The sequence below is a fragment of the Microtus oregoni genome, unplaced genomic scaffold (genome assembly GCF_018167655.1).
Source record: "Microtus oregoni isolate MIOR12 unplaced genomic scaffold, Mior012 000011F_ref0000422, whole genome shotgun sequence".
In the NCBI taxonomy this organism is placed as follows: domain Eukaryota; kingdom Metazoa; phylum Chordata; class Mammalia; order Rodentia; family Cricetidae; genus Microtus; species Microtus oregoni.
The window spans coordinates 29451041-29475983 of record NW_024543070.1 but is presented as its reverse complement, the minus strand read 5'-3'; the positions used below and the strand labels follow the sequence as shown (position 1 = coordinate 29475983).

Here is a 24943-nt window from a genome sequence, read left to right as displayed (position 1 = left end):
TTAGCTCCCCTCAGTTTATGATTTGGGCGAAAGTAGTACAACGAGTTATGAGACATTTCCAGTTCTAATAGCGTCTAATAGAGTTGCAGTCCTGGCTGGGAAGGGCAGAGACGACTCCACCACTTTCATTTGTGTTTCCCTTCTGAACCTATTCAGTCTCCTTTCTCCAAAAGGCAGCCTTTTCCACACACATCAAGCAGGACATTGGTGTCTAATTACAGACATTAGACACAGCGATGCTCGGGCTTCCCCCAGGCCCTGAGTCAGACCTCTCACTCCTTCTCACAGCGATGGTTAAAATCCCTTAGAATCATATGTATGCCCCAATCCTAAAAGCATTAATTAAGATGAGACCGCTCAAAGTCAGGCATTGTGAATCACGTCCGTCTCCAGTGGGGACATTTTTGAGAATTACAGGGACTCGAACAGAGTTTATGTCCATTCTCCTCTCCTTCTGAAACCCCTTTTTATTTTGAAAGGGAAAATTAAGGGGGAGGAGAAAAGCTTAAGGGCAGAACAATTGCGTAGAAAACAGGGCTTCTGCTAATTGTGGTCTCAGGACATCATCAAACGCAGCTTGAAAGAAATTCAAGTGATTGATAGCTGTAAGGAAAAAGCTGTATCTGAATTGTAGCCAGAGTGGCTGCCTTGCCTTTAAAAGCCACGATGCCAGTGTGTTCCACGTGTTCACCCTTGAAGCATGAGACCTGGGAAGACACAGAAACAGAATCTCTGGTTGAGTTGAGCCTTTGGGTTGCTAAGAAAATAGCCATTGAGGACCTTCATCTCTAAAGCCAGGATCAGACACTAGACATGGCCTGGGTTACTTGAGGAGATGGAAAAACAATTGTAATTTATGTAAATGTCTTACACCAACACTAATTTTACAAATTTTTTTTTTCTTTTTGGTTTTTCGAGACAAGGTTTCTCTGTAGCTTTGGATCTTGTCCTATAACTCGCTCTGTAGACCAGGCTGGTCTCGAGCTCACAGAGATCCGCCTGCCTCTGCCTCCCAAGTGCTGGGATTAAAGGCATGTGCCACCACCTGGCAACTTTACAGGTATTGATAACTATGTTTTCTTGATAACATCCTTAGGATGATTGGTCCCAGTAAATAAGAAAAAAATACCTGGCCCTAGAAGTTAGATAGACTTTAGAGTGTAGTTCTTTGAAGGAAGAAGACAGAGGCATGTCTAATAAGGGAACAGAAACTGTTCTGAGCTGACAGGGGATGTGGAGAGCTTGAGGAGACTGCCTACTCCTCCATACTCCGGAAAAAAGTGTAGATGCCAGGGAGTTCATGTCAGTGAGTGTGGAAGCCACAGGTTGCGTTCACCTCCTTTACCTGTCGCAGCTCTCTGGGTGTTTGAGCTGTGTGAGGGTAAGTGTGTCCCTCTCAGTGTGTCACGTGAGGTGTTAGTGTACTTGCTATGCTTCCTTCTGTAGGAAGCTTTCCGTGTAACACTCTGATGTATGAGAAGATGCTGAAGAATAAGATGTCCTCATTCGTTACTTTCTCCCTGTTTGTCCCTCAGTGCTTCGTCCTCACTTGTCATTGATTTCTCTCTGTTTGCTTCTCTCGGAACAACCTAATCAGAATTGTGTGTGTGTGTGTGTGTGTGTGTGTGTGTGTGTGTGTGTGTGTTGGAGCAACTGACACCCCAAGTCTGATTCTCATGTTTTCCTCTTTCTCACCTCAGGGATCCCTAAGAGATAGATGTTCATGTAGGCCAGCATGAAAGACCTGGTTTCTGGGTATCAACTGACCTCTATAGGACCCAAGAAACCAGCGTTATTTTAAGGCTGAGCCCATGGGCTTGGAGAATCAGACCCTCAGAGAGGTCTGCTGGCCTCTGTCCACAGCAAGGATGTGTTTCCACAAAGAAAAGACAGTTTTTCTGAGAGGCTGTGTGGCTGTAGCCACTCTACCACCAGCTCTGGCCTCTCTCCTATGACATGTAGGTCATGTCACCCCAGCCTCCATGGCCTGTAGATCGGCTTACCATTCCCCTCTCCTATTTATCTAACAGTTAAGTTTGTTTTAAATTTACATTTGGTCTGGTCCTGCAGTCATAGTTAGTGGCGGCTCAGTGTTGACAAGCTTTACCAACCTTCTGCCTCTCTTGGATACTTTTCTTTTTGAACTGATGTCAGAATGTGAGGGCGTGACTACCTAGTGACTTGAGCTTAGTTACCTTTTGATGACCTCCTTAGGAAGAACTGCCTGACCTGGAGAGTATATATGTACTCTCTTAGGAAGGCCTTTCTGTGGTCCTCAAGAGGCCAGTGGCAGCCCAGCACCAACTACCTGGCTCCTACCCCATTTCGGCATCAGCTGGCCACACTCACTCTCTCAGTGGATTGGCCAGATTCCACATGGAAGGAGCCCCACACTGTAACGTACAAAGGGGGCCTGGAAAGGAAACATCAGAAGAGCCCAGCTGGAAGGCTGACGCCCAAATGGTCTCGTTCATGTTGGCTCTTGCAGCCAGACTTTGACGTTGGCATCAGTGCCTCAAACCTGCCTGGGTGTCATTGCTGACTCACTGCCTCTGCTCGGTACCTAGCAACTCCGACAGTGCACAGAATGCGGCCAGGTCAGGAGCTGCACTTGCTGTAGTTGCTGCACTTCCTGCACTTGTCAGTGGCAAATGAGATAGATGCAGCTCCAGCGTCCCTGAAATTATGCCCCATGCAAGAAGAAGCATCCAGTGTCGTCACATTGGTGTGGTTCGTACAGCCTCTGAGGAAATGTTCAAGGCACTGTGGCCTCCAGGGCATGAGACAGCACAAGCAGAGACCTGAAGGATGGAAGCCCTAGTTACTAAAAGGACGCAGGGTTGACTAAAGGGGAGGAGAACGCTGAATACAGAGGAAAGACTGCCTCACGCACACTCTTGGCAGGCACGGCATCCCAGAACACTGGCCTGTTCCCAAGAAGACCAAGAGCACCGTGTCTGGGCATCGCAAGTGACTGTCAGTCTGGGAGAGACTGCATCTCCATCACTTTAGCAGCCCCTGCTCATGGCTGTGGTGAACCCCTTCGTACGGGTTCTTAGATAAGAAGCTCTCCTCTTTGCAGTCTTTCCATTAGACTCCCTGTCTAGTAAAATGTCAGTCTTGCTTTTTAAAGTCACCTGAAAGGGCTTGATGGTTGCAAAAGTGGCCTTCCCTGCTGATAGCCCAGTGGCTGTCTGGAGAAGGTCACTGTGTTCCCTGTCTTCTCCCTCATCAGTCTGTTTACAGCCAGAGAAGCCGTGTGGTAGAACCGAGAAGTTAGGTGCTGGAAGAATTCAGCCTGGGCTTCAACAAAGAGGAAAGGTCTCACAGCAGTTTGCCCGTTCCATGCAGCCATAACTCCCTGGGGTCCCTCATTCGCTTTGTGCATAGGGAGGGTTTCTGGGCCCCACTGATTGACCCTTTCCAAACACAGACCAATTTAAGTCATTCACAGCCTAACCATTTCAAATCCCTTCGCCCTTCCCCGGTGTCTTCAAAGAAGATTCTTTTCCCCCTGTTGTAACAAAGGAGATGTTATTTAAAGGCCATGACACTGTCAAGGCTTCTCAGAGGTGCGTAAGACTCCCATCTGTATCCCGTGTCTCCAGGCACCTGAAGACACACCATATAAATTTTACAGCCTTCCTGCTGACTACGTTGTAATTAAGGTATTGGTTGAAACCTGCAGCTGCTGCTCCGTGCCTGTTTTTATAATCCTTTTCCTCTGTCGGGAAAACTGGAAACTGAAGTTGGAAGCTGCATAGCCAAGTTTTAATTGCTTCTTTATCTATTTATCTAAAGTGGTTCCTTTACCAAACATATTTAGCCTAACATTTTACAAGGCACTGGGGTTGCTGACGTGAAGAAGACTGTTCCTTGCCCTCTAAGAACCTTCTAGAAGGGGAGAGGATGCGAGATTGTGGTGGAAATTTTAATTGGGTGGAGGGAACACACGGGAGATACTTGCAGACAGGGAAACCAGGACTGTTGCCTGTCTGGGACTGTGTTCAAAACAAAGGGGTGGGCCCCAGGAGTGGCTCAGCTCTTACTCAGAGGCACATGAACTCTCTCTATATACCTAGTTGCTTCTGTTTTGGCTCCAGAAGCCATTCCTCTGGTGTCTTGTGTTATGTTCTGGACAGTAAGTCCACTGTGGGTTGAGTGTCGGGTAGGTGACCGTTCACCTGAAATAACTCGCTAACCCTGTGGCTCTGGTGCTGACCCCAGAACTTACCCACTGTGAAGGTTTCTCCCTGTCATATCTCCCATCAAATGCCTCCACACCCATTAAGGGGCAGCTTGGGGGGTTACTCTTTATTAGGGATACTACAGATCTGTGTTTCTTCTAGCGTTTCCTCGGCATTCCCTGGTGCTCAGTCTGTACACCCTGTATACCCCTCTCGTCCTTCCCCTCATCATGTGCCCAAGGCATTTCATAAGATACAGCCACTATTCTTTGTGCTAAGCAGACTGCCCCTTCCAAGCTGGTCCTCATGTCCCTTGCCTTGAGTGTGTCTTTGCTTCTTGCCACAAACTGTCCTGAGCTTACCTCTCCAGTTCTGCACCATCCCTGTCAGCAGCAGCTTCTCAAGAAGCCCTTCTGTTGAAGAGTGACATTTAGAAACCGAGATTGGACATCAGGGTGCTCGTTGCCATGGAGATGTCATTGCCCCTCCTCTGTCACGGGAGCTACAGGGTATACTAAAAGGAAGCACATACCTTGAGCCAGCATTTCTTCTATGGTTTGAACCTGTCATTGGGGCCTTTGCTCTTAAAAACACACGTACAGCGATTCTGTGTGATGATTGAAGAACATTTCCTATCATTCATGTGTATGTGATATGTGAACACATGTTTATGGGGGGGTACACGTATGTGGTGGAGGACAGAGTACAACTTGGCATTGGTTCGCTCGCTGTCCATGTTTGTCCCTGAGTGAGCCTCTAGGAAGTCTCCTGCCTCCACCTCCCCTCTCCCAGGAGGAGCCCTGGGCTAGCATATCTGGCTTCACAGGGGCTCCGCAGATCTCAGCTCCTCAGGCTTCTTCAGTAAGCACTGACTCACTAGCTCCCCAGCCCCCAAAGCCTTTCCTCTTAGGTTCACTGTAGCTGTGATTTTAGGCCCAGAGGGAAGGGGTTAACCTCCTCTTGAGGAGGGGCTGTTCTGAGGTTTAGTGTGCAGTTGTCACAGGACACGGGCTTGCTGGTGTGCCTCGCTTCTGACTGTACGAGGGGGGGGGGGGTTGGCACATTGCCTGTAGCATGTAGGAGGCTCGTTTTATATCATGCATTCTCATTCTACACGAAAGTCTTTTAATGTCGGCTCTACTCATAGTATACTCTGCTTGCTTCTAGGTGCGGCTAAATCGAGCCCAGCAGCTAAGCCGGGATCCACACCTTCTCGCCCCTCGTCTGCCAAAAGGGCTTCATCCAGTGGCTCCGCATCCAGATCTGACAAAGATTTAGAAACACAGGTCATACAGCTCAACGAGCAGGTAACACGTTGTCTCCACCCAAGTCTCTGGGAACAGTGCTGTTTGCGAGGGGTGAGGAAGTCACACCCACAGGCCTGGGGGAAGGGAGAAAAGGTGAGACCAGGAGGATCTGCTCCAGAAGGGAGACTCCGCAGCTGGGGAGGAGCACTGTTAGTTACAGAGCTGACACTGCGTGTGAGGATGTGGAAGATGATGCAGGCTATCCTTCCATCCTGAACCCCAGGCCTTCCCTGCCCGCTCCCGGCCAGTCTGAAAAGTGTTATGGCTGTATTAGCATTCAGCTGGCTCCCTCTCCGCCCCTTTTATTTTTTCAACAGCTAGGGGTTGAGCCTCTTTTATGTGGTGGACACTGTGCTTGATTCCGGGGGCATAATGATAGCAAGATGGATGATACTGTCCCCTCACTCAAAGCCTATTAACATCAGAACTTTGTACTGAAATTAAACAAATGAATAAACGGACCAAAAAAAAAAAACCCAGCCCTCTCTACAGTGTCAGAAGTGGGGTGCCTAGGAGCCCTAAAAGGCAACATCTGTGTTTTAAATAGAAATTTTCCCAACGTATCAGCCCTCTGATAATTATGGTAAACCTAGCTACACCAGCTGACATTTCCAAGGTGAAACCCTAAGTACAGGGTGGGGTGTGACATTGTGGGAGAGCACCAGTCTAGCACGCAGGAGGCTCTGGGTTTGATCCAAAATGACTTCTAACTCATGATACCCCATTCTGCCTAGAGTAATACAGCTTAAGGTTACTAAACCACTGGGCAGTGCGGTGCCCACTGTAAAGCCTCCTGCTTCCCTCCCCAGGTCTCCCCCGTTGGGAAGGAACCTTTCACTGCCGATCCATAGGCTGTGCCCAGCCACAAGCTGAGCCTGGCCTAGCCCTTCATCTTCTGCTTGATAAGGCAAGAGTCCGAGAACAGTCGTTTTATTTTGTTTTGTTTATAAATAATTGTGTATTCTCAGTCAGGATTCCAGTACAGAGTCCCACAGGCTTTGAGTTGGTCGCGTTAGCACTTCAGGTAAAATCTTAAGTCCTCTTAGGACTCTGATTGGATAACCGGGCGTGTTCTAGTTACCTGCTGATCGTCTATCGGGGGCCAGGTGATTTCCAGTAATGACTTCTGCTCAGAGTTAAAGAAAGGGGGAGAAAGGCAGTTAATGAGCCTCGGCCGTAAGCTTGAGACTTCACGCAAGCCCAAGTGGACGGTGACACGAGCCCAGGTGGAAGGTGAAAATCAGGCCTGGGTTCACCGTGCTCTAGAGCCCTGGATTTATGCCTCTGCCCCAAAGCAGCTCAAAACTTTCTTTATCATTAGCAACTTGCACTCAGGTCTCCTGACCAACACCCCCCCACACACCACACACCACACACACACACACACACACAAACACACACACACACCTTCTCCGTCCACCTCAGCATAGTTCCAACCCAGTGACCCAATTCTGACCACATGGAAAACTCCAGTTCCCTAGATGTCTCCAGTCCTTCGTGGCTTCCGCGAGTCAGCTGCCTCCTCTCCCTGTGGCTGCTCCTAGGTCTCCTTCAGCTCTCAAATCACATGCAGGGGGTCTAGTTCCAACATGCCTTGCTGATCCCTGGTGCCAGTCAAGAGGGGACGGAAGTGGCAGGAGCGGGGAATGGTCTACCTGTTGTCCTTCCTGGAGTACTTCTACCAGAGGCCTTGTTCCCCTTCTTGTCCCCAACACCTTCATACCTACGTCCACTCTGTCCTTCAGAGGGCAGGGAAAGCACAACCTAAACTGGACAGGTATTTACCAAGTTCTCATCGTGGTTCGTTTCCCTGGTGACCTGAGTCCAACTGCTGGCCCTTCAAGCCTCCAGGAGGAAGACCCTGAGGGTCGTGGGTGGTAGCAACACGAGGGTCCCAGTATTGGAACGGAGAACACAGGGACCCGGAGAAGCCTAGTGGAAGTGCAGAAGCAGAAGCGTGAATTATGGTGGTAATAGAGAAAGCGACAACTGCCATAAACTTAAAGAATTTTCATTTACTTGGCCCCGTTCCATTATTCAGGCAGTCTCCCATGATATACAGCAGAAGCACACTGTGCCCCACAACTCCAGTGATAGCAGAGAAGCGGAAGAGACGGAAGGAAGAGGCATAAATGAGACTTTCTGGACAGTGGGTTAGCCTGCAGGAAATGGATTGGAGCCACTGTGTCACGGGGCCTCTGGGGGACCCAAGTCTGGACACTGCTGGGAAGTTAGGAAAGCAACTTCGCCCTTTGAACATGACTTCCTCAGCCTGTCACCTAGGCATCTGTGACCCGTGAGGGATGAGGCTGGCTGGCCATTTGTCCCTTGGTGGCACCATTCGGACGGAATTGTGTTTGCTAGCTGATCTTTGTTCCTTTAAAGTAGCTACTGCCAGAATTTTTTGTTTTTTTTTTTACTTTGTAGACCAATCTGGATCTGAGCTCACAGCAATTCACCTGCCTCAGTCTCCTGAATATCAGAATTACAGGTGCACACCACCATGACCAGCTGACATCAGTTTTTAGGTTGGGGGGGACAGGTATTGATGGGTTCATTCTCCTTTGCTAACATATCAGGAATGCCAGCCTGACCCAGCTCACGCTGAGTGTTTCCACAAAAGCCTTGGTGTGCTGTGCAGACCGCAGTCCGCAGGCACAGCCTGGATTTTGTAGGTTGGCTGTGCCTGCTGGGATTTGGATGCGAATTCCACCCCATCCTCCACTGTGTGTTTTAACACTTGGTTCCCAGCCGGCTGTGCTGTCAGGGGAGGTTGTGGAAACCGGAAGTTGAGGCCTCGCTGGAATGTGGTAGGCCTCGAAGGATGTAGCTCAGTCCCGCTTCTCTTCTGGGTTGCTACTTCCTGGCCAGCACCATGTAACACAAGCAGCTGTGGCTGGCTCCAGGTGCCACAGACCATGCCCTCTGACCCCCGATCTGTGGGTCACAGTAAACTCTCCTCTGAGCTGCATCTGTGGAAAGGAGCTAAAGGAATATCTCTGCTTGGTTTGGGTCAGAGATGGGATCAGAACCAGGGAGGTTTCCTGTTTCTGAAGTGCAAGCTGATCACCGTGTGTGTTTGCAGGTGTGTAGTCTCAACAGGAATAAAAAGTCAGGCTTAACTAACTGAACCCACACTTCATTGGAAGTGCTTGCATGAGGGCATCCGTGAGATCAGACTAAGGGCTCCTCCCAGCATAGAACTGTTTGCCAGATATGGGGTAAAGGAATGGCTATATGTACCAGTATGTGTTTGAATGTCAGTAATTCCAGAGATCACACACCCAAAGCCCAACTTATTAAAAAATAAATAAACAAAAAAAGGAGATTTTACACCTCAAAAGTAATTACTAAAAATAATGTGCAGGATTTCTTTTTTTTTTTTTTAGGTGAAGCAAACTTCACCTAAAAGAAACCATGAGATTTTATTTATTCCCCAGTGTTTGCTATGCCAAGGTTTCTTCAGCCATCTGCACCCACAACCTCTTTTCCCTCCAGAAATTTCAAGCGACCCCGGGTTCATAGGACTATAAAAGGGGAAAACAAAACAAATGACCTAGTCATAAATCATAAAGAAATTTTATCTTAAAATAGTTCTTTGGAGCCAGCATGGTGGCACACACCTTTAATCAGGACTCAGAAGGCAGAGGCACGTAGGTGGATCTCAGTGGGTTCAAGGCCAGACAGGACTGTCTCCAAAAAAAAGGCAAGTTTGCACACGAACGAAGTGGTGTTTCTTTGTCTGACAGAACCAGACAAGCCAACTAATTTGCTTCTTGCTTGTTAGGGAGTGACAGTGGACGGGTTAGTGTTTGTTTTCTGTAATTATACCAGCGCATTTCTGTAAGAACAATGTGTGCAGTGCGAGCCTTGGAAAGCTCCCATCTGAGGTGAGGCGCCTCAGGCAGCATGTGTGGGCTGACAGCGTGCATGGTGCGGTGTCAGGTGCTCCCCACCACGGCTGCAGTGAAGTCACAGGGTGCCGCACAGGAAAGCTGTGCCAGAAACACCTCGAGTCCACCGTGCATTCTATCTCTAATCAGTTTTAACTGATGAACAGCACAAGCTTCTGCTGTTGCCTGATAGTTTTGTAATCCCACTTCCGTTCAGTCACACAACCCAGTGCAGAGTCACGACCCCTCATTTAGAATCTTTGCTCTGCATAAACATAAATGAATAAAGTAATACAAAACAGAAGGTTCTCCAGGAACAGGGAATAGTTTGAACCTGTGTGTAGCTGTTATGCATGTCAGAGAGTTGCATCCTAAAGTCGGCAAGCCTTTTCGGTACAGACAACACCCCCACCCCCCTGTCAGTGTTGTGGTCCTGCCTTGGCTGCTGGCTCTAGCCTATGGCTTGCACTGACCCGGAAGTTCACAACTTCACAGCACTCGAAGGTCCCTAAGCCCACCTCTAGGGCATGGCAGAACTGCGAGCCATGTTTGTCTGCAGCCTCCACCACCCTGCCCTGCAGTGATACACACAAAGCCAGGACTGGACAATTGGAGGCGGACTGACCCAGCCGGCCTTCCACTCCTGCCCCATGCTCTGGGTGCACCAGGATCTGCCCTTGCATAGGACTGCATTTGTCTGCTCTGACTCACATTTTAGGAGTGGCTCTCAATATCAATGATCTGAAGGAAGGGTTAGTTCAAAAGCACAACTCTCAGTCGGGCAGTGGTAATCCAGGCCTTAATCCCGGCACTCCGGAGGCAGGCAGATCTCTGTGAGTTTGAGGCCAGCCTGCTCTACATAGTGGGTTCCAAGACAGCCAAGGCTACACAGAGAAACCCTGTCTCGAAAAACAAAACAGAAATAAAAAAAACAAAATACAACTCTCTTATCTCCCTCCCCAGTAGGTTAAAAAAGGAGTATTTTGAGTCTGTTTGGGATGTTGTAACAAAACATCTTATGTTGGGTGGCTTGTGAGCCACAGAATTTTATTTCTTACCATTCTGGAGCCTGTGAGGTCCAGTATCAAAGTGGCCGCAGATCGGTTGTTTAGCCAAGACCCAGTCCTCTTGGTCTTCTCATGTTGAGAAGGTGGAAGGATCCCTTAGGCTTCTTGCATAAACAAATCTCGTTCAGCTCCTAAAGGCCCTGCTTCCTGAGGCCATCACATTGTAGGATTCCAGTATAAGAACTGGGGAGATGCCGATATCCTTAACCATAGCAACAAGATGTGGTCCAGCCCTTGTTACCAAGAAAAGAAAGGCTGTGTAAGCTCAGATACAGCTACGCAGGTTGCATAGTCCACCCTGACTGACTGATAAACACTCACAGCAGCAGAAGTGGCCAGCATGCTCTTGACTGGACTCGGGGCCTGCTGGTTCTCCCTTACACTTACATTTCCATTTATTTCTGTGTCCGGCTCCATGTAGCATCGTGGCGCGCAGACATAGCGGGTCACACTTCTTACTCTGTTTCGGGGTTTTCTTCCCCACCCCACTCTCCTGCAGGTACATTCGTTGAAACTTGCCCTAGAAGGTGTGGAGAAGGAGAGGGACTTCTACTTCGGGAAGCTGAGAGAGATCGAAGTGCTGTGCCAGGAACATGGGCAGGAAAACGATGACCTTGTGCAGCGACTAATGGAAGTACTCTATGCTTCAGACGAGCAGGTGCGTGCGAAGCCACACTCCTCCGCTCTTTGTTTTTAATTATTTATATTACCTACCAAAGCTACTGAGTTCTGAAACTAATGTTCAAAGTGCAACACATCCTCCGTCGTAAGTACTTCCCTGGGGTCTTGAGGAGGCTACAACTTAGCTGGCAGCCTTGATGGTCCCAGAGAAATGAGTCTGTTCGTCATCAAGATCTCTGTTCTTTCTCCCATGCCTGCGGGATGAGCAGCCTCAGGTTAGCCTGGGAGGCGTCTGGCAGAGGTGGGGCTGTGAAACACACAGCCAGACCCCAGGCACTTTTCAGCTTTGAGGAGATGAACAGGGAAGGGGTTGTACGAAGGTCTGCTTTCTGAGGATTGCTAAGTGAGAAGAAAACTTTTCCCATCCCTTTGAGCCCCACTGCTGTCTGTTTTAATCACATAGCTGGTTGCTTTTGTTCCTCATTGCCAAAACAGACCAGACCGTGGACAGACCTTACTGAAAACACTTCTTTGTAGGGAGGACCTGTCACTGAGCAAGGGTGCAGGGGGAGATCCGGGATGTGGCTTCTTGAAGGCAACGAAGAGGTGTGCTGGGCGTGGTGGGGCTCAGCTGTCATTGGAGCGTTTGGCAGATGGAGGCAGGAGTGTCAGGAATACATAGTGAATCCAGGGCTGCCCTGGGCTACGTGAGACCCTGTTTTTAAAAAAACAAAATGAAAACCAGGCATTGTGGCACATGCCTTTAATTTCAGCACTCAGGAGGCTGAGGCCAGTGGATCTCTGAGTTTGAGGCCAGCCTGTCTACACAGCAAGTTCCAGGCCAGCCAGGGCTACATAGTGAGACATTGTCCTGAAAGGAAGATGGAAGGGAGGGAGGGAGAGAGGGAGGGAGGAAGGGAGGGAGGGAGGAAGGGAGGGAGGGAGGGAGAAAGGAAAGGAAGAAAAGGAAAGAAAAGAAATGGAAAAGAAGAGGAAAAAGGGGAAGGAGAAAGGAATTGAGAACAATGGACACGGGTAGGGAAGGATCTGCGGACCAAACAGTTGACAGGCAGGATAAACTACAGAGACCTCGGTGAGTCAGTGCAGTGTGTGTCTGCCGAGAGGCGAAGCCTGGCCCCAAGGCAGAAGTCAGATACCAGTTGGAGCTTCCCCTTTCTACCGAGCTGAGCTGTGGGAGGCAAGATGCCAAGGCTGGGCTTGAGGGTCTCCTTACCCCAGGCCAAAGCCGCTCAAGTGTTTGGCTCTCCGACCTGGAGGCCTGTGGGCTGCAGAGGGAACTGGGGGGAGTCACATGTTTCCACAGACCACAGCAAGCCACCTGAAAGCTTATTTTGTCTTATTCCAGCCAAAGGCAGATGTTTTCTCCACATCTGGCTTAAAATCCTAGCATTGGAACGTCCACCAGCTACAGGAACTGTGCCAGGTTTGGGAACTCCCCACCGTGTTTTCGTTCCTCTCTCTCTCCTTTTTTTTTAACTTCTTTCTGGGTGACTAGTAGCTCAATGTGTGGATTTTGAAGCCTCGGGACTCCGCCTAGTTAAGTCCCTGAGACCATGATGATGTCACAGAATGTGACTCTCAGCATAGTGGCCGGTTTGTAGCAGCCGTTGACAATGTACGTAATGTGTTCTGGCAGGCGCACATCAGTTACTGGGGCTGCCTCTGAAGCTTACTAGAGATGACATCAGAGGAGCCCTTCAGATCCTGGGAGGCCGAGTGCATAGGGTTGCCATCTGTGGCCGTGGGTGCTGGCAGGAGCAAGGCCAACAGGCTTGCTTGGGTCTTCCCATCCGAAACCCTTTTTCAAAGCCAGAACTGGTCCCAGGAGGGAGACCTGTGCTGAAATCTGGCCTGGGGCATTGTATGAATTCCTGGCTGAGGACCGACAGGTGATCCCGAGGCGAGAACTCGGAGTGTGATTGGAGGAGGTTCTGCCCGGATGTCCACACTCAGTTTCGCTCTGCCGTTCCAGTCCCCCCACACCCTGGCACACCTTGCCACCCACTCGAGCCACAGAACAGTTCTTGTACTGTGGACATGGTCACGGAGGTTAAAGCTCCTTCGCTGAGTCAGGCTGAATGGGTTCACTGGAGCCTCCCTCAGACACCTGGGCCTTTGTGCTATGTATAATACTTTATCAGATCCGTCAGCTCCCTTCAGTAGAGAAACTGAGGCAGCAAAATGCTTCAGTACTTTGTAAGCAACTAGAATCTGAATCCTGAGCCCATTGCTCTCCCGTCTCTGTTTGAGGAATGTATGGGTGGGGTTTGCTCTTTTGTGGGGTGTTTCCCTGAAGGGAAATAGGCTGCATCCCTGTGTGCAGCTGCGGCACTGTCTCCTCATGCAGCCCCTTGGCTTAGTGTGTTGAGTTCGGGATACATTACATTGCAACTCTGTGTCTGGAAAATTCCCAAGAGGCATCAGGCTGCAGTGAGATTCCCACGGAGAATAAGGCATTTGATCCACACTATACCAGAATCCTTGCTTAGAGCAGGACAAGACCCGAGACCTGGGTTTCTAGACCTTGTTTCTACAGTAAGAAGAGGAAAGATTATGTGCACACACCATGCTGGGTGAGTATATACTTGCCATGCATGCACACACACATATACACACACTCGCACACACGACATGCATGTACACACACATATACACACTCGCACACATGACATGCATGTACACATGCACTCACATGCACACACATGCACACAATACATGCTCTGTGAAAAGGCTCTGGCACAGCTGGCCCAGTCTGTTCTACTTCCTTTTTAGAGGCTCAAGGAGTCACCTAAGAAACCTCAGAGACTTCAAGCATCCACCTCCCTCTCTGAGGAGCATAGCTGCCTCCCTGAAGCACAGACAGCCCTAGAGAAGAGTGGGTCTAAGACAGTGGCTGCCTACCCTTGAAGAGCATTATTTGGAAATGCATGCTCGGTGGCCTCTGTGTCATGGTACAGTACCACCCACAACCCCCAGAGCTTCCTTTAGTCCCACCGTGCTTGCCCTGATACTGTAGGCCATCCTGCTCTGGGCCATTTCCACACCTAGGGGTGAGTCTGATGTGTCTGGGATGCAGGAAGAAACATCTACATTTTGTTTGCGGCTTTCAGCATGAGTGTATGTAACTGCCCGAGGTGGCAGAGGTGTCCAGCTGCTAGCTTTCCCGGAGGTGGATGGAAGATGGAATCAAAGGCTGGATTGTCGTGAGACCTCTTTGTCTAAACAGTGTGAGCATGGCTTGGTTTCCCAGGATGAGGATTTGATGGGTGATCTCTTCCCATAAGTGATCTTTGAATCTTCTTTTGCTGGTGACTACTGGTCTCCGACTCTGAGAGTCACACAGTCCCCAAATATGATGCTTATAAGATGTAAAAATCTAGTTTAGAGCAGCACGGTCAGGAGGTTATTCAGTTTGGAAGTGTGGTAACCTCGTGGAAGGCTCCAGAACAGGTTGCTAGCCAGGTGTATAGTGTCTCTTTATGGTTCTCATTACGTCCTTGTATCATTCCCTGACACTTCATGTGTCACTTGGGGGCCACAGGTGCCTTAGCTGTATCGTTGGCTGCCTGCTGCCATGTGGATCCTGTCAGCAGAGGTCTACCAGCTTATAAACAGCTGCTCGTTTTCAGAGATACTGACCGTCATGGACACCACTGTTAAAATGAACTAAAGACTTCCTTTCTCCTCGGTGCTTTTTGGAAACGACTGTGTTTCTGTCACTGGGAATTCTGTGCACTCCACTGAACTTGAAGTGCTAGGTATCCAGAGATAGACACACCCACTACCTCAGAACTCACAGACCTAAGGAGGGAGACAACCAGGGATAAGGCCGACTGGAAACTGTGGCAGATTGTGATAAATGTGATAACAGACATAAATAACGTGTGTGGGACACACACAGCCTGGAGAGCCCAGCAGATGTCACTGTGAAGATGGCATTTGTGTTGGAGGTTGGACTGACTAGGGACATCAGCTGTTACAGAGCCAAGCTGGGAGGGAAAAGCACAGCTGGCCGTGGCTGGCACCCAATGGGGGATAAGGCTAAGTGTTTCCCATGTAGGGAGCAGGAACATCAGGTCCTGGTGATCTTTGACCTCGTTTTCCATCAACCATGGCCAAGACCCTTCTTTGACCTTGTCTCCCAACCTTCCTCTCTTTGTATGGTGATGGCAAAAGTAAAAATAGTAACATCACTCACAGCTAAGCATTTAAGGAAGTGCAATGGGTTGCCATGGAAATGTCAGTATCTGTCTTGTGAATCACCAGTGTATGGGTCCCGTGTTTGACATAGGTTTCACGTAGACACCTACAGGGAGCCTGTGGTAGCCCTGTGAGAGCCCTGAGTCAGCCTGTGCCCAAGCGTGAGCAAAGCAGCTAACAGGGCGTGTTTGCTCTTTATTCTAGTCTTGCCCAATAAGCTGTCCCAGAGATCAGCAGCCACTGTGGGCGTATGGCGTCTCCAGCAGTCTTCCCATGGCCCATGACTGACACTTCAGCCTGGTGCGTGTGGGGACTAACTGCCTTCTCCAGCTATCGGCCACAGAACCACCCCCTTGCTTGACCCGATCTGAGGAGAGGGACCTGACTAGGCGCCAGGAATCACAACCTGTCGCTTGTTCCTGGCTGCATGCTTACTGGAGCCCAGTCCTCCTGCTTTCGGTCACGGAGTAACTGTAATCCCACAGTTAACTCCCAACAACGATGAGATTGTCTGTAAAATGCAAAGCGCATTTCCTGTCTGAGACCGCTCATAGAAACAATCATGTTAGAAAAGTGTGTTTCAGGCAACGGAGGGCTAGCTGCAATATGGAAGGCAGCACAATGGACTGAAGACTTGGTATAATTAGTAAGTCAGCATCTCCAGCGTAGTAGGGGCTAGAGCCTGGCTGCAGAGGAAGCTGGGGAGTTGCCCAGTAGAATACACACAGAAGGGAGAACGAAAGATGGACCATTAATATGGGAGTAGGGATAGTGAGAGAAGCTTCCAGAAGTATGTTTTTATGTGGGGAATGAACCCTGTACCCTCCCACATATCCCCTAGAGCAGAGAGCCACCTGCTCTGACCAGGGCCAGCACCTGCTGCCTGATCTGTGACCATTCACATTGCCGGTTGGCCTGACAGTGCCGCTGTTGGCCAAGGCCCTAATTCCTTAAACCGAGAGGGCTACTACCATGCATGTCAAGCAGTGGGCAAAGTGGCTGGCAGAGGCTGTTGCCGAAAATGCAGCCATGGCAAAGCTCCAGGACACGGAGTGTGAGTGAGGGTCGGAAAAAGAAAAGACAGAGAAGGATATTTGCTTTTACCTTCTCAAGACGGAACGATTCTAAGAGGTGAAAACGGTGTGGTGATGGGTATAGTCGGAGCTCACATTTACCAAACTGTGGCCTTTGACCCAGAGCCAATGAAAGGGATACAACTAGAATCAGTCTCGGGTCTTCAGTTTGATGTGACTTTGCACTTTTGGCTGCTATAGAAGGGGTAACTTTCTTTTCATTGTTTGTTGATCTGAAATAGATTCCAAAGTGTTTTCCCACTAAGAAATTCTAATCACTGCTCGTACTTAATATATTGACTATGGAAAAAAATCCAGCTAAGCATATTACCAGTTTTAACTCACAGGATTCTCTGTTGGGTGAAACGGATGCATTGTTGAATTGATCGGTAAGACACACTGTAAACTCTACTACCTGAGTACTCCTGTTGCCCACATTATACAGCCAAGAAGACTGAGTCCAGCAGTTGCCCTGTAAGCCCAGAGCCTCACAGGTCAGAAACTGCAGAGCTGGGCAGAGAACTCCATAGTCAGTGCACATAACCGTAACATGTGGTCTCTGAGAAAGTGCCGTACAGCCCTGGCTTGTCTCTGTCATGGTGATCCATTCTGGAATCTGACTTCTTCCTCTTGACATGGCGTACACTGAATGCTGTAGAGAATGGGACGTGATTCAGTTGAACACGGCTGCTCATCTCCAGAATGTCAGGCTCCAATAGAAACGGCTCCAGACAAACAAGATTCCAAGTGAGTTTTGTTTGGGGAGCTGAGGGAGATGCCTGACTTCTGTTGTGCAGTTCTGGGGATCCAAGCTTGTGAGTGCTGATCCCCATCCCCAAGTGAGCTTGACAGATGCAGGAGAGAGGGAGGTGTGTGTCTGACTCGGGGAGATGGTGAAGTCCTGTCTGACTTGGATCCTGACCAGTGTGCCCCAGGCTACACGCGATAGGGCCAGGAAGAGTGTGGGCTTGGCAGACCAGAAGTCGGTGTGTCACGTGTCTGTCTGAACGCGCCAGTGTGCATGCCACACTGCATCTTGAAGTCCTGTGCCGTTCCTGAGGGCAGTTAGCCACTATTGCCTCACTGTTTCTGCTTGGGTGATAAAAAAAACTATTCTTTGTGACCTCAAAAAACAAAAAAAAGGAAGGATTTGCAGGTGAGGCTGAGGTAAGGCCTGTGATCCGCTTCACTGAGTAAGTAGGCCTCGTGGAGCCAAGCAAAGGAATGTTGGCCCTTCTGCTTCCCAGTCAGTGAGCAGAAGGTAAGCAGATAGGGCCTCACACCCTGCAAAGAACACGACCGGGTCCTGGAGCCAGAGCTTCTGAGCACAATGCTGAAAGGGGCCTCTTTGCCTACATCAGCCTGTGAAATGCCTGTCACCCGTCTCCTTCCCCTCAGGAACTAACAAGTTGCTTTTTTTTTTTTTTTTGGTGTCTTAAGTCCACTTTATACTGGCATTAGATGTCATGAGAAATGACAGCCTCAGAGGGAACAGTAAGTCATGAGCCATGGGCCATGAGGGAGAGACAACAGTCCTGCACATCTGCAAGGGCCTGGGATCTTTGCAGTCACGCGGCTGTTGAGACACTTCACTGTGTCTGACACAGCGACTCTTGCTGAGGGTCGGAAAGTACAGTGTGTCCTATGACGACCTCCTGCAGAGCAGTTGGTAGAGAAGATGGGTCCCGAACTCCTGACAGTTACGCTTGTCAGAATGATCCTCCTTAGATGGCACAAGGATGTGAGAATGTCCCTGTATCTAGCATTGACACCTGGAGGCTAGGAACATTGGCATGTTGAGTTGTGCCTGAGTCTAGGGTACTCCAGAGCCTGGCGTTTTGGTGATTCATGGTGATTGGGACTGGCACCTCACAGGGTCTCACAGAAATCAGTTTGGCTGACACCTGTCCCCTCCCCCACAGGAGGGCCAAACAGAAGAGCCAGAAGCCGAGGAGCAAGCCCATGACCAGCAGCCCCAGCAGCAAGAAGAGTACTGAACCGCCTCAGCAGCTCTTGACACTTCCATCGTGTGTAGGGACTTTTCTTCTGGAGAATTGGAACGTGTGTGGCCTGGAGCTCAGTAGAAACCAGCTGTTCCCAACCTGCCGTTACTATCCATCCGCCGCGATGTCGCATCGCCAACCATTGCACTTGGTCTCCATTTCCTTTGCCAAGATGCGTTAGCAGATGGCCGTTCTTTCTGGTCATCTACCTGCGAGGTCATAGGGTCACATACCTTCAACTTCACCACTCGGCTGCTTGAAATTGGTTCTACTCTTTCCCTTGTTTCTTTCCAGAACAGCTCTTTCCCACCCCAACACCACCACCACCACCATCACCACCGCTACCACCACCACCCCTTTTTATCCTGGTGTGAAACAATGGTAATTTGATATATGGTATTTATATTGGCATTTCTCAACCCAGTGTCACTAGATGTCACACGCATTTGTGGTGCTTTGATGTTTGCGAGTCTAACCTCCTATCATAAATTTGGTCAGATTAAGTAATTGGAACAAAGGGAAACAGATCCTTGATATGAAAGCCATAAGACAGTAGCTTGTGTCGTGGGAAAACGCAGTTTCTCCCTCTACTCACAACACTAAGGGGAAAAGAATGGATTCAGAACTAGGACTTCAGGGCCCAGCAGTGTTGATAGAGCAGCATATCAGACAACCACACAGATGACATTCACTCCCAGACAACACCATCTCAGCTTCGCCTCGGCTCCGTGTACCCCTGCCCGCCCTCCCCACTTCCCAGCTTCTCGTGTTGTTTTCTTTTCTCAGGGTCCTCTTTGGTGGGGGTCCATTCCCCGCAAGATGTTGTCATTGGCAGTCTGCAGTTGCAAAGGCGGGAGGGAGTCTCAGAAGGCACAAGCCTTCCCGCCTCATTCCTCTCCCCCTTTGTGAGGGCTTCAACCCAGGCCCTGCAATTCCCATGAGTTAGGGGGATCGAGGGTGTACCCGGCATGCCAGCCTTCCGCATCGTGTTGGGACTGGCTGCAAAGCTGGAAATGGAGACTTGATTAGAAGCATGGTTTCAGTGACTCCCATTACCTTCCAGAGTAAGGACCCTCCCTGTCTCTGCAACACAGGGGCCCTTGTCATTGACATCTGCTAGACCATGGCAATTCATAAAAAATAGGAGACATTAGTGAATTGAAAGCATTCCTTGTTTTTGACTAACATTTGCACATTTTCTTAGTGTCTTTCCTGACCGTTGCCTGTCTCCCCCTTTTAGCAGATGACGCCCCTCCTAGCTCCCTCCTTTCATTTGGTTTTGACTCTCGGTTTCCTGTCGCTGGTCATTGGGCCAGCAAGTGCAGAAAAACAAGAAACAAATGTGCCCGCCCCACCTTCCACTTAAAAAAAAAAAAAACTCAAAATAAATTTCTGAATTATGCATCATAAAGCTTTGAAAGTTCTTTATTAACTGATGAAATGCTAACTTTAAATTCTAGCATCGAAGTTTGCAACAAAAGACGGCTTTCCGAAATCACCCTTTCCAGCCAGGTGTACATAATGAGGTCTTTGTGGGAAGATGGCTTGCGTCCTTGAGATGGTCACAACGCACTGTGCAGACGTGGACAGATGTTCCATGGTGTCTGGTTCCCCTTCCTTCTCTCTCCTGCTCACTCAGCCCTACAGCAGCAGCTCACCTCTCTGAGGCTGGAAGGCCTTGCTCCTTGCAGTGACATCCTCCCATGCCTGATTGTGGCAGTGGCCGTGCTATGGGCAGCATCAGGCTTACTGGTTTGTTGCTCTTCGGAGTCTGTCTTATTCACTCACTGCGTTTTTGTTTGTTTATTTAATAGCTATTATAAGGAGGTACAGTGAACAGCTACTTATGGATACCAGAGTGGTTGCTTTACCTGCCCTGGAGATCTCAGTAATGCCCAGGGTTGGGTGATTTTATAGCCACACTCCTGTAAATGGGTACCGGGAGTCAGGCGCTTGTCTTCTCCCAGGCCTCTTGAGGCTGGTAAACTTGCATAAAGCTCTCCCAGTGCCTCTTGCCGGAAGCACCCCGTTCTTCTTCACCTCCCTGGACTACTTAGCTGGAGACCTGCTGGCCACATGTCTTAGCCTGAAATAATGTTTCCCAGCTGGTATACTCCTCCTCCTTCCCAGTGCCTCGGGCCAGACCATTCATCCATTTAGAGACAAGCTGTACCTCTTCTTCCCATACCCATCTTAAAAATCTTCTCAAGTGTTAAGTCCCAGACGATGCCATGGATGCTTGGGGGACGACGTCATTCACAGCGATTTCCAAGCTATCCTTAGGCTGGAACTCTTGCCTCTGGGCACCCACCGCTGATGGGTAGTGGGACACATTCTCTTTTCTTGGCATTCAGGCTCATGTGCCTCTAAGCTCTCCCAATCACCTGACATCATATTGGGTCCAGAGGCATCCCAGCATGTGTGCACTGCTCCTCCTCCCTCAGGAAGTCTGAATTTTCTTTTTTGTTCATCCCACGCCCGCTGATGTCTGATTATAGCGCTTCCGTTATCACTGTTAGATTTTGGAAGTGATCGAAGCACGGGACAAAGAGAAAGCTCATGTTCATTCTAAGTAGAAAAAGCAGGAAATAGGTAAATAAATAAATAAACATTCTGTTGAACTGAGAGAAGGAAACCCCAGAAGGGAGCCAAGACTCCCTCCTTTCCCTGGTGAGTGTCTCCATTATTCCGTTAAGGTTTAATATGCATTCAGATTGCTTTCACTAAGTAGTACACCATAAAGCTTTTGTTATATATTAAATGTAAACTGAAAGGAATGTAAACATATGTATTGTTAATTATAAATATCGATAAGTAATGGCATTCTAGATGAAGAGGTCTTATTCAGATGCTTTCACACCCATTTACATTGCCCACTGTTGTCGCATGGTAGGATAGCTCTTTGTCTGAAGATGTGAATAACTTGACTTGCGTTGACCTTTTTACATATTTAATAAAAAAAATATATGTTAAAAGCTGCCTGGGCTTACAGATTCCTACATTCTTATCCTGACAGTTGTCTTTCCAGTGAGCGTGTGTCTGTGTAACAGGATGTGGTTGTGGATTTACAGATCAGTCCCCACTCTGTTAGGGACTTACTCAGGGAAGGGAGGGCATGTTCCTATTTGTTGATGGATAAATGTTTTAGCAGGAAGTACAGATTCTTATTTGAAGTCAAATGTAGCGACTGTAAGAACTTAGGAAACAATTTTAGCAAGTGTCATAGTTAAGGTTACTATTGCTGTGAAGAAACACTAGGACCAAAAGCAACTTGGAGAGGAAAGGGTTTATTTGGCTGAAAAATCCTGAGTCCACAGTCCATTAAGGGATGCCAAGGCAAGAACTCAAACAGGGCAGGAACCTGGAGGCAGAAGTTGATGCAGAGGCCATGAAGGAGTGCTGCTTACTGGCTTCCTCAGCCTGCATTGCTATAGAACCAGGACCACCAGCCCAAGTTGGTACCACCCACAAAGGACTGAGTGTAGACAGAGGTTTCTTGTCCCATCCCCCAGCTCCCCATCTGGTAGCTTCCTCCAAATTACCACACAGAGGCTTATGTTAACTGTAAATGCTCGGTCAGTAACTCAAGCACGTTACTAGATAACTCTTACACTTAAGCCATAATTCTTATCTGTTTAACCACGTCTTAGTACCTTTTCTCAGGAGTGCATTCTCATCTTGCATCTGTGTTTGCCAGTGACTCTGATTCCACCCTTCTTCCCATCATCCGTAGTTTGCTCACCCTGCCTATATTTCCTGCCTGGCTACTACTGGTCAATCAGCGTTTTACTAAACCAATTCGAGTGGCAAATCTGTGTAGTGTAGAAGAGGAATATTCCACACCAACTGGGCCTTTCACTTCAGCCACTAAATAAGAAAATGCCCTAAGGCTTGCCTTCAGGAGGCATTAATCTTCTAAGATGACTACTTGTGTCAAGTTGGCATAAGACTATTCAGTACACCGTGTGTGTGTGTGTGTGTGTGTGTGTGTGTGTGTGTGTGTGATAAAAAATACTCCCTTAAGAAGTTTTGCTCTTGTAAGTAATAGCTTGCCTGATACCCATGGGTCCAGCCTCCCCCACATGGACAGTGTTGCAAAAACAGCTGCAGAGAGAAGCCAGCTGTGGTGGCAATTCTTGGTTGTCAACTTCGCTACACCTGGGATTAACTAAAACCTAAATGTTTGGGCACACCTGTGAGAGATCTCTCAATTAAATCATTTGAAGTGTGGAGAGCCGTTTCTAATCTGGATCTTTGGGGTGGAAAGAGCCACCTTGAATCGGGCCACACCTGCTGGCAGCCTGTTGTAAAGGATGAGGGGGAAGAGAGCCCTGTCTCGCCTGCTTGCTCCCACTCCCACAGCAAGCCCGTTTCTTCACTGGCATTAGAACCCTCTTCAGAAATCCACTATATACTGAGAACGGTTGAGACACCCAGCCTCATAGACTGAACAACTACTGGATTCTTGGACCTTTCATTCATAAACAGCCGTTGTTAGCTTAGCTGGGGCACAGCCCATTAGTCATTCTAATGAATCCCCTTTCTCTACATAGAGAGGGATTCAGTAAGCTCTGTTCCTCTAGGGAACTCTAATACCCTGACCTTCTTTTCTAGCAGAAGGATCCAACTGGAATGATCTCTTTGTATAATCTGTTTTTGTCACATTGATTACTGAATCTCAACAGTGATTGAGCAATATCAGCTATAAATGAAATACAGAACTTAATTAAATGAAGAAGAAATGTACTAAAGTTGGCCCAGCAGAGAGGGAGGTTCCTGAGGCATCAGGGTCAGGATATATAAGAAACCAATGACAGAGGAAGACTGGGGACCCCATGACTTCGGGCTACATGCGGCAGAACAGAGCTGTTTCTCAGAGCACCCTAACTAAAATAGTTCTCTAAAATTAAATAGGCAGCTTCCTTACACTGAGCACGAAGGCTGCCACTTGTAAACACAGCTAATGCTGTTTCCAGTGCTGAGACTGGGCCAGAGGTCATAGCGGTTGGATCTGAGCCTCTCTGGGCCTCTAGTTCCTGTTTTGCTGAACTCAGAAGAGCTTTGCAGTGTGTGCCTGAAGAGAAGCTGAGCTGAAAGAGAGACACTACTGATGCCCCCAAGGACTTCTGGCATCCAGTGTGGGCCCCGGGCTCCAGCCCACCCTTATGGGCAGCATGGCAGGCCCAGCTAAAGTCAATAGACTGGCTGGCTTTTTATTTCCTCTAAAAGCAAGTGGGAAGGCTATTCAGCTTGCCAAATTTTAATCTCTTATTCATGTTTGTTGTAATATTTTGAACTCCTTTATCAAGACTCCTTTATAAATTCTGTTTCTGAAAAGTAATGACGCATTAAAATATCTTTAAATGTATGAAGTATCAGTAGGAACCAACCCCACAGTGCAGAGTATTCCAGAGAATTAAAAGCTAAGTGCACACTTCCTCTTGAGTAGTAAGCAACCTCACATCCTCACACAATAGCATTGCCTCAGGCCATGAAGGTCACAGGCACAAAAGAAAGGGTTTTTAAAGCAGGTTTCCAAGGCTGAGTGTATAGTTCAACTCCAGAGTACTTACCTAGAATGTTTGAGAACTGAATTCAATCCCCAGGAGCAGATTGCTCGTGGTAAAAGGTTGTTGAGTATGCCTATGGGAATTAGGAAGAAGCATAAAATTCACATGTGCAGAATTTCACTCCGGGCAAAACCATAGCTTGCTTCTGGTGTGCTCTCTTCCGGTGTAATGTAGTTATACTGGACAGATGACCTGTGGCTCCCACTAATGGAAAACAGGGTTTCTCTGTGTAGCCCTACTGCCCTGGAACCCACTCTTTAAACCAGGCTGGCCTCGAACTGACAGAGATCCTCCTGCCTTAGCCTCCCGAACACTGGGATTAATGTTGTGCACCACCACCACCTGGCTGTAATGGGAAACTCTTAAGGATCTTGGAAGACTCCCTGCCCCACAAAAAACAATAACACAGAAAGCGAGTTATGGGAATTTCTTCCAATTTTTTAAAGTTTATTTGTATTGCCGCTGCTGCTGTTGTTGTTACTACTATTGAAACAGGATCTTGGCTAGCCTGAAGCTCACCCTGTAAACCAGATTGTCCTTGAAGTCACAAAGATCCACCTTCCTCTTCCCTGAGTGCTGCAATTACAGACGTGTGCCACCTTGCCTAGCATTATCTATCATCATCTTCATCGGGGGACTTGTGTCACAGCACACATGTGAGGTCAGAGGACAGTTGTTGAGAGTCAGGTCCTCTCTTTCACAGTGGATACAGGGGATCGAATTCAGGCTGTCAGGCTTGTACAGCAAGTACCTTTATCTGCTGAGCCATCTCCCCAGTCCCCTAGTTAGTTTCTTGTGAGCTAAGTTATGTCAAGATAGACTCATGGATGTCATAGATATTATCCAGGCACGCTAGCCTTAAGAGAGGGGAAAGAGAAAGGTAATATGAATTTTTCCTGGGAACTTGTTTCAGTTTTCTTGAGAAAGTAGTTCTGAAGTGAGTCAGGATGCTTCCCAGCCATACCTAAGATGCCACAGCAGTCTCAGTTTGGCTCAGCTTT

At 48.6% G+C, this 24943-nt stretch overlaps 1 protein-coding gene across 3 annotated transcripts in view; it reads left to right on the top strand.

Moving 5' to 3' along the window:
* Nucleotides 1-19774, top strand: part of LOC121453322 (microtubule-associated protein RP/EB family member 2) — a 138171-nt gene extending 118397 nt beyond the window's left edge. For all 3 annotated transcript variants that reach the window (XM_041660003.1, XM_041660002.1, XM_041660001.1), the window contains 3 exons: nt 5355-5494; nt 10954-11112; nt 18292-19774. In XM_041660003.1, the coding sequence (XP_041515937.1) occupies nt 5355-5494; nt 10954-11112; nt 18292-18366 (374 nt within the window). In that variant the 3' untranslated portion in view covers nt 18367-19774. The remainder of the gene's footprint in view (nt 1-5354; nt 5495-10953; nt 11113-18291) is intronic.
* Nucleotides 19775-24943: the final 5169 nt, after the last annotated feature.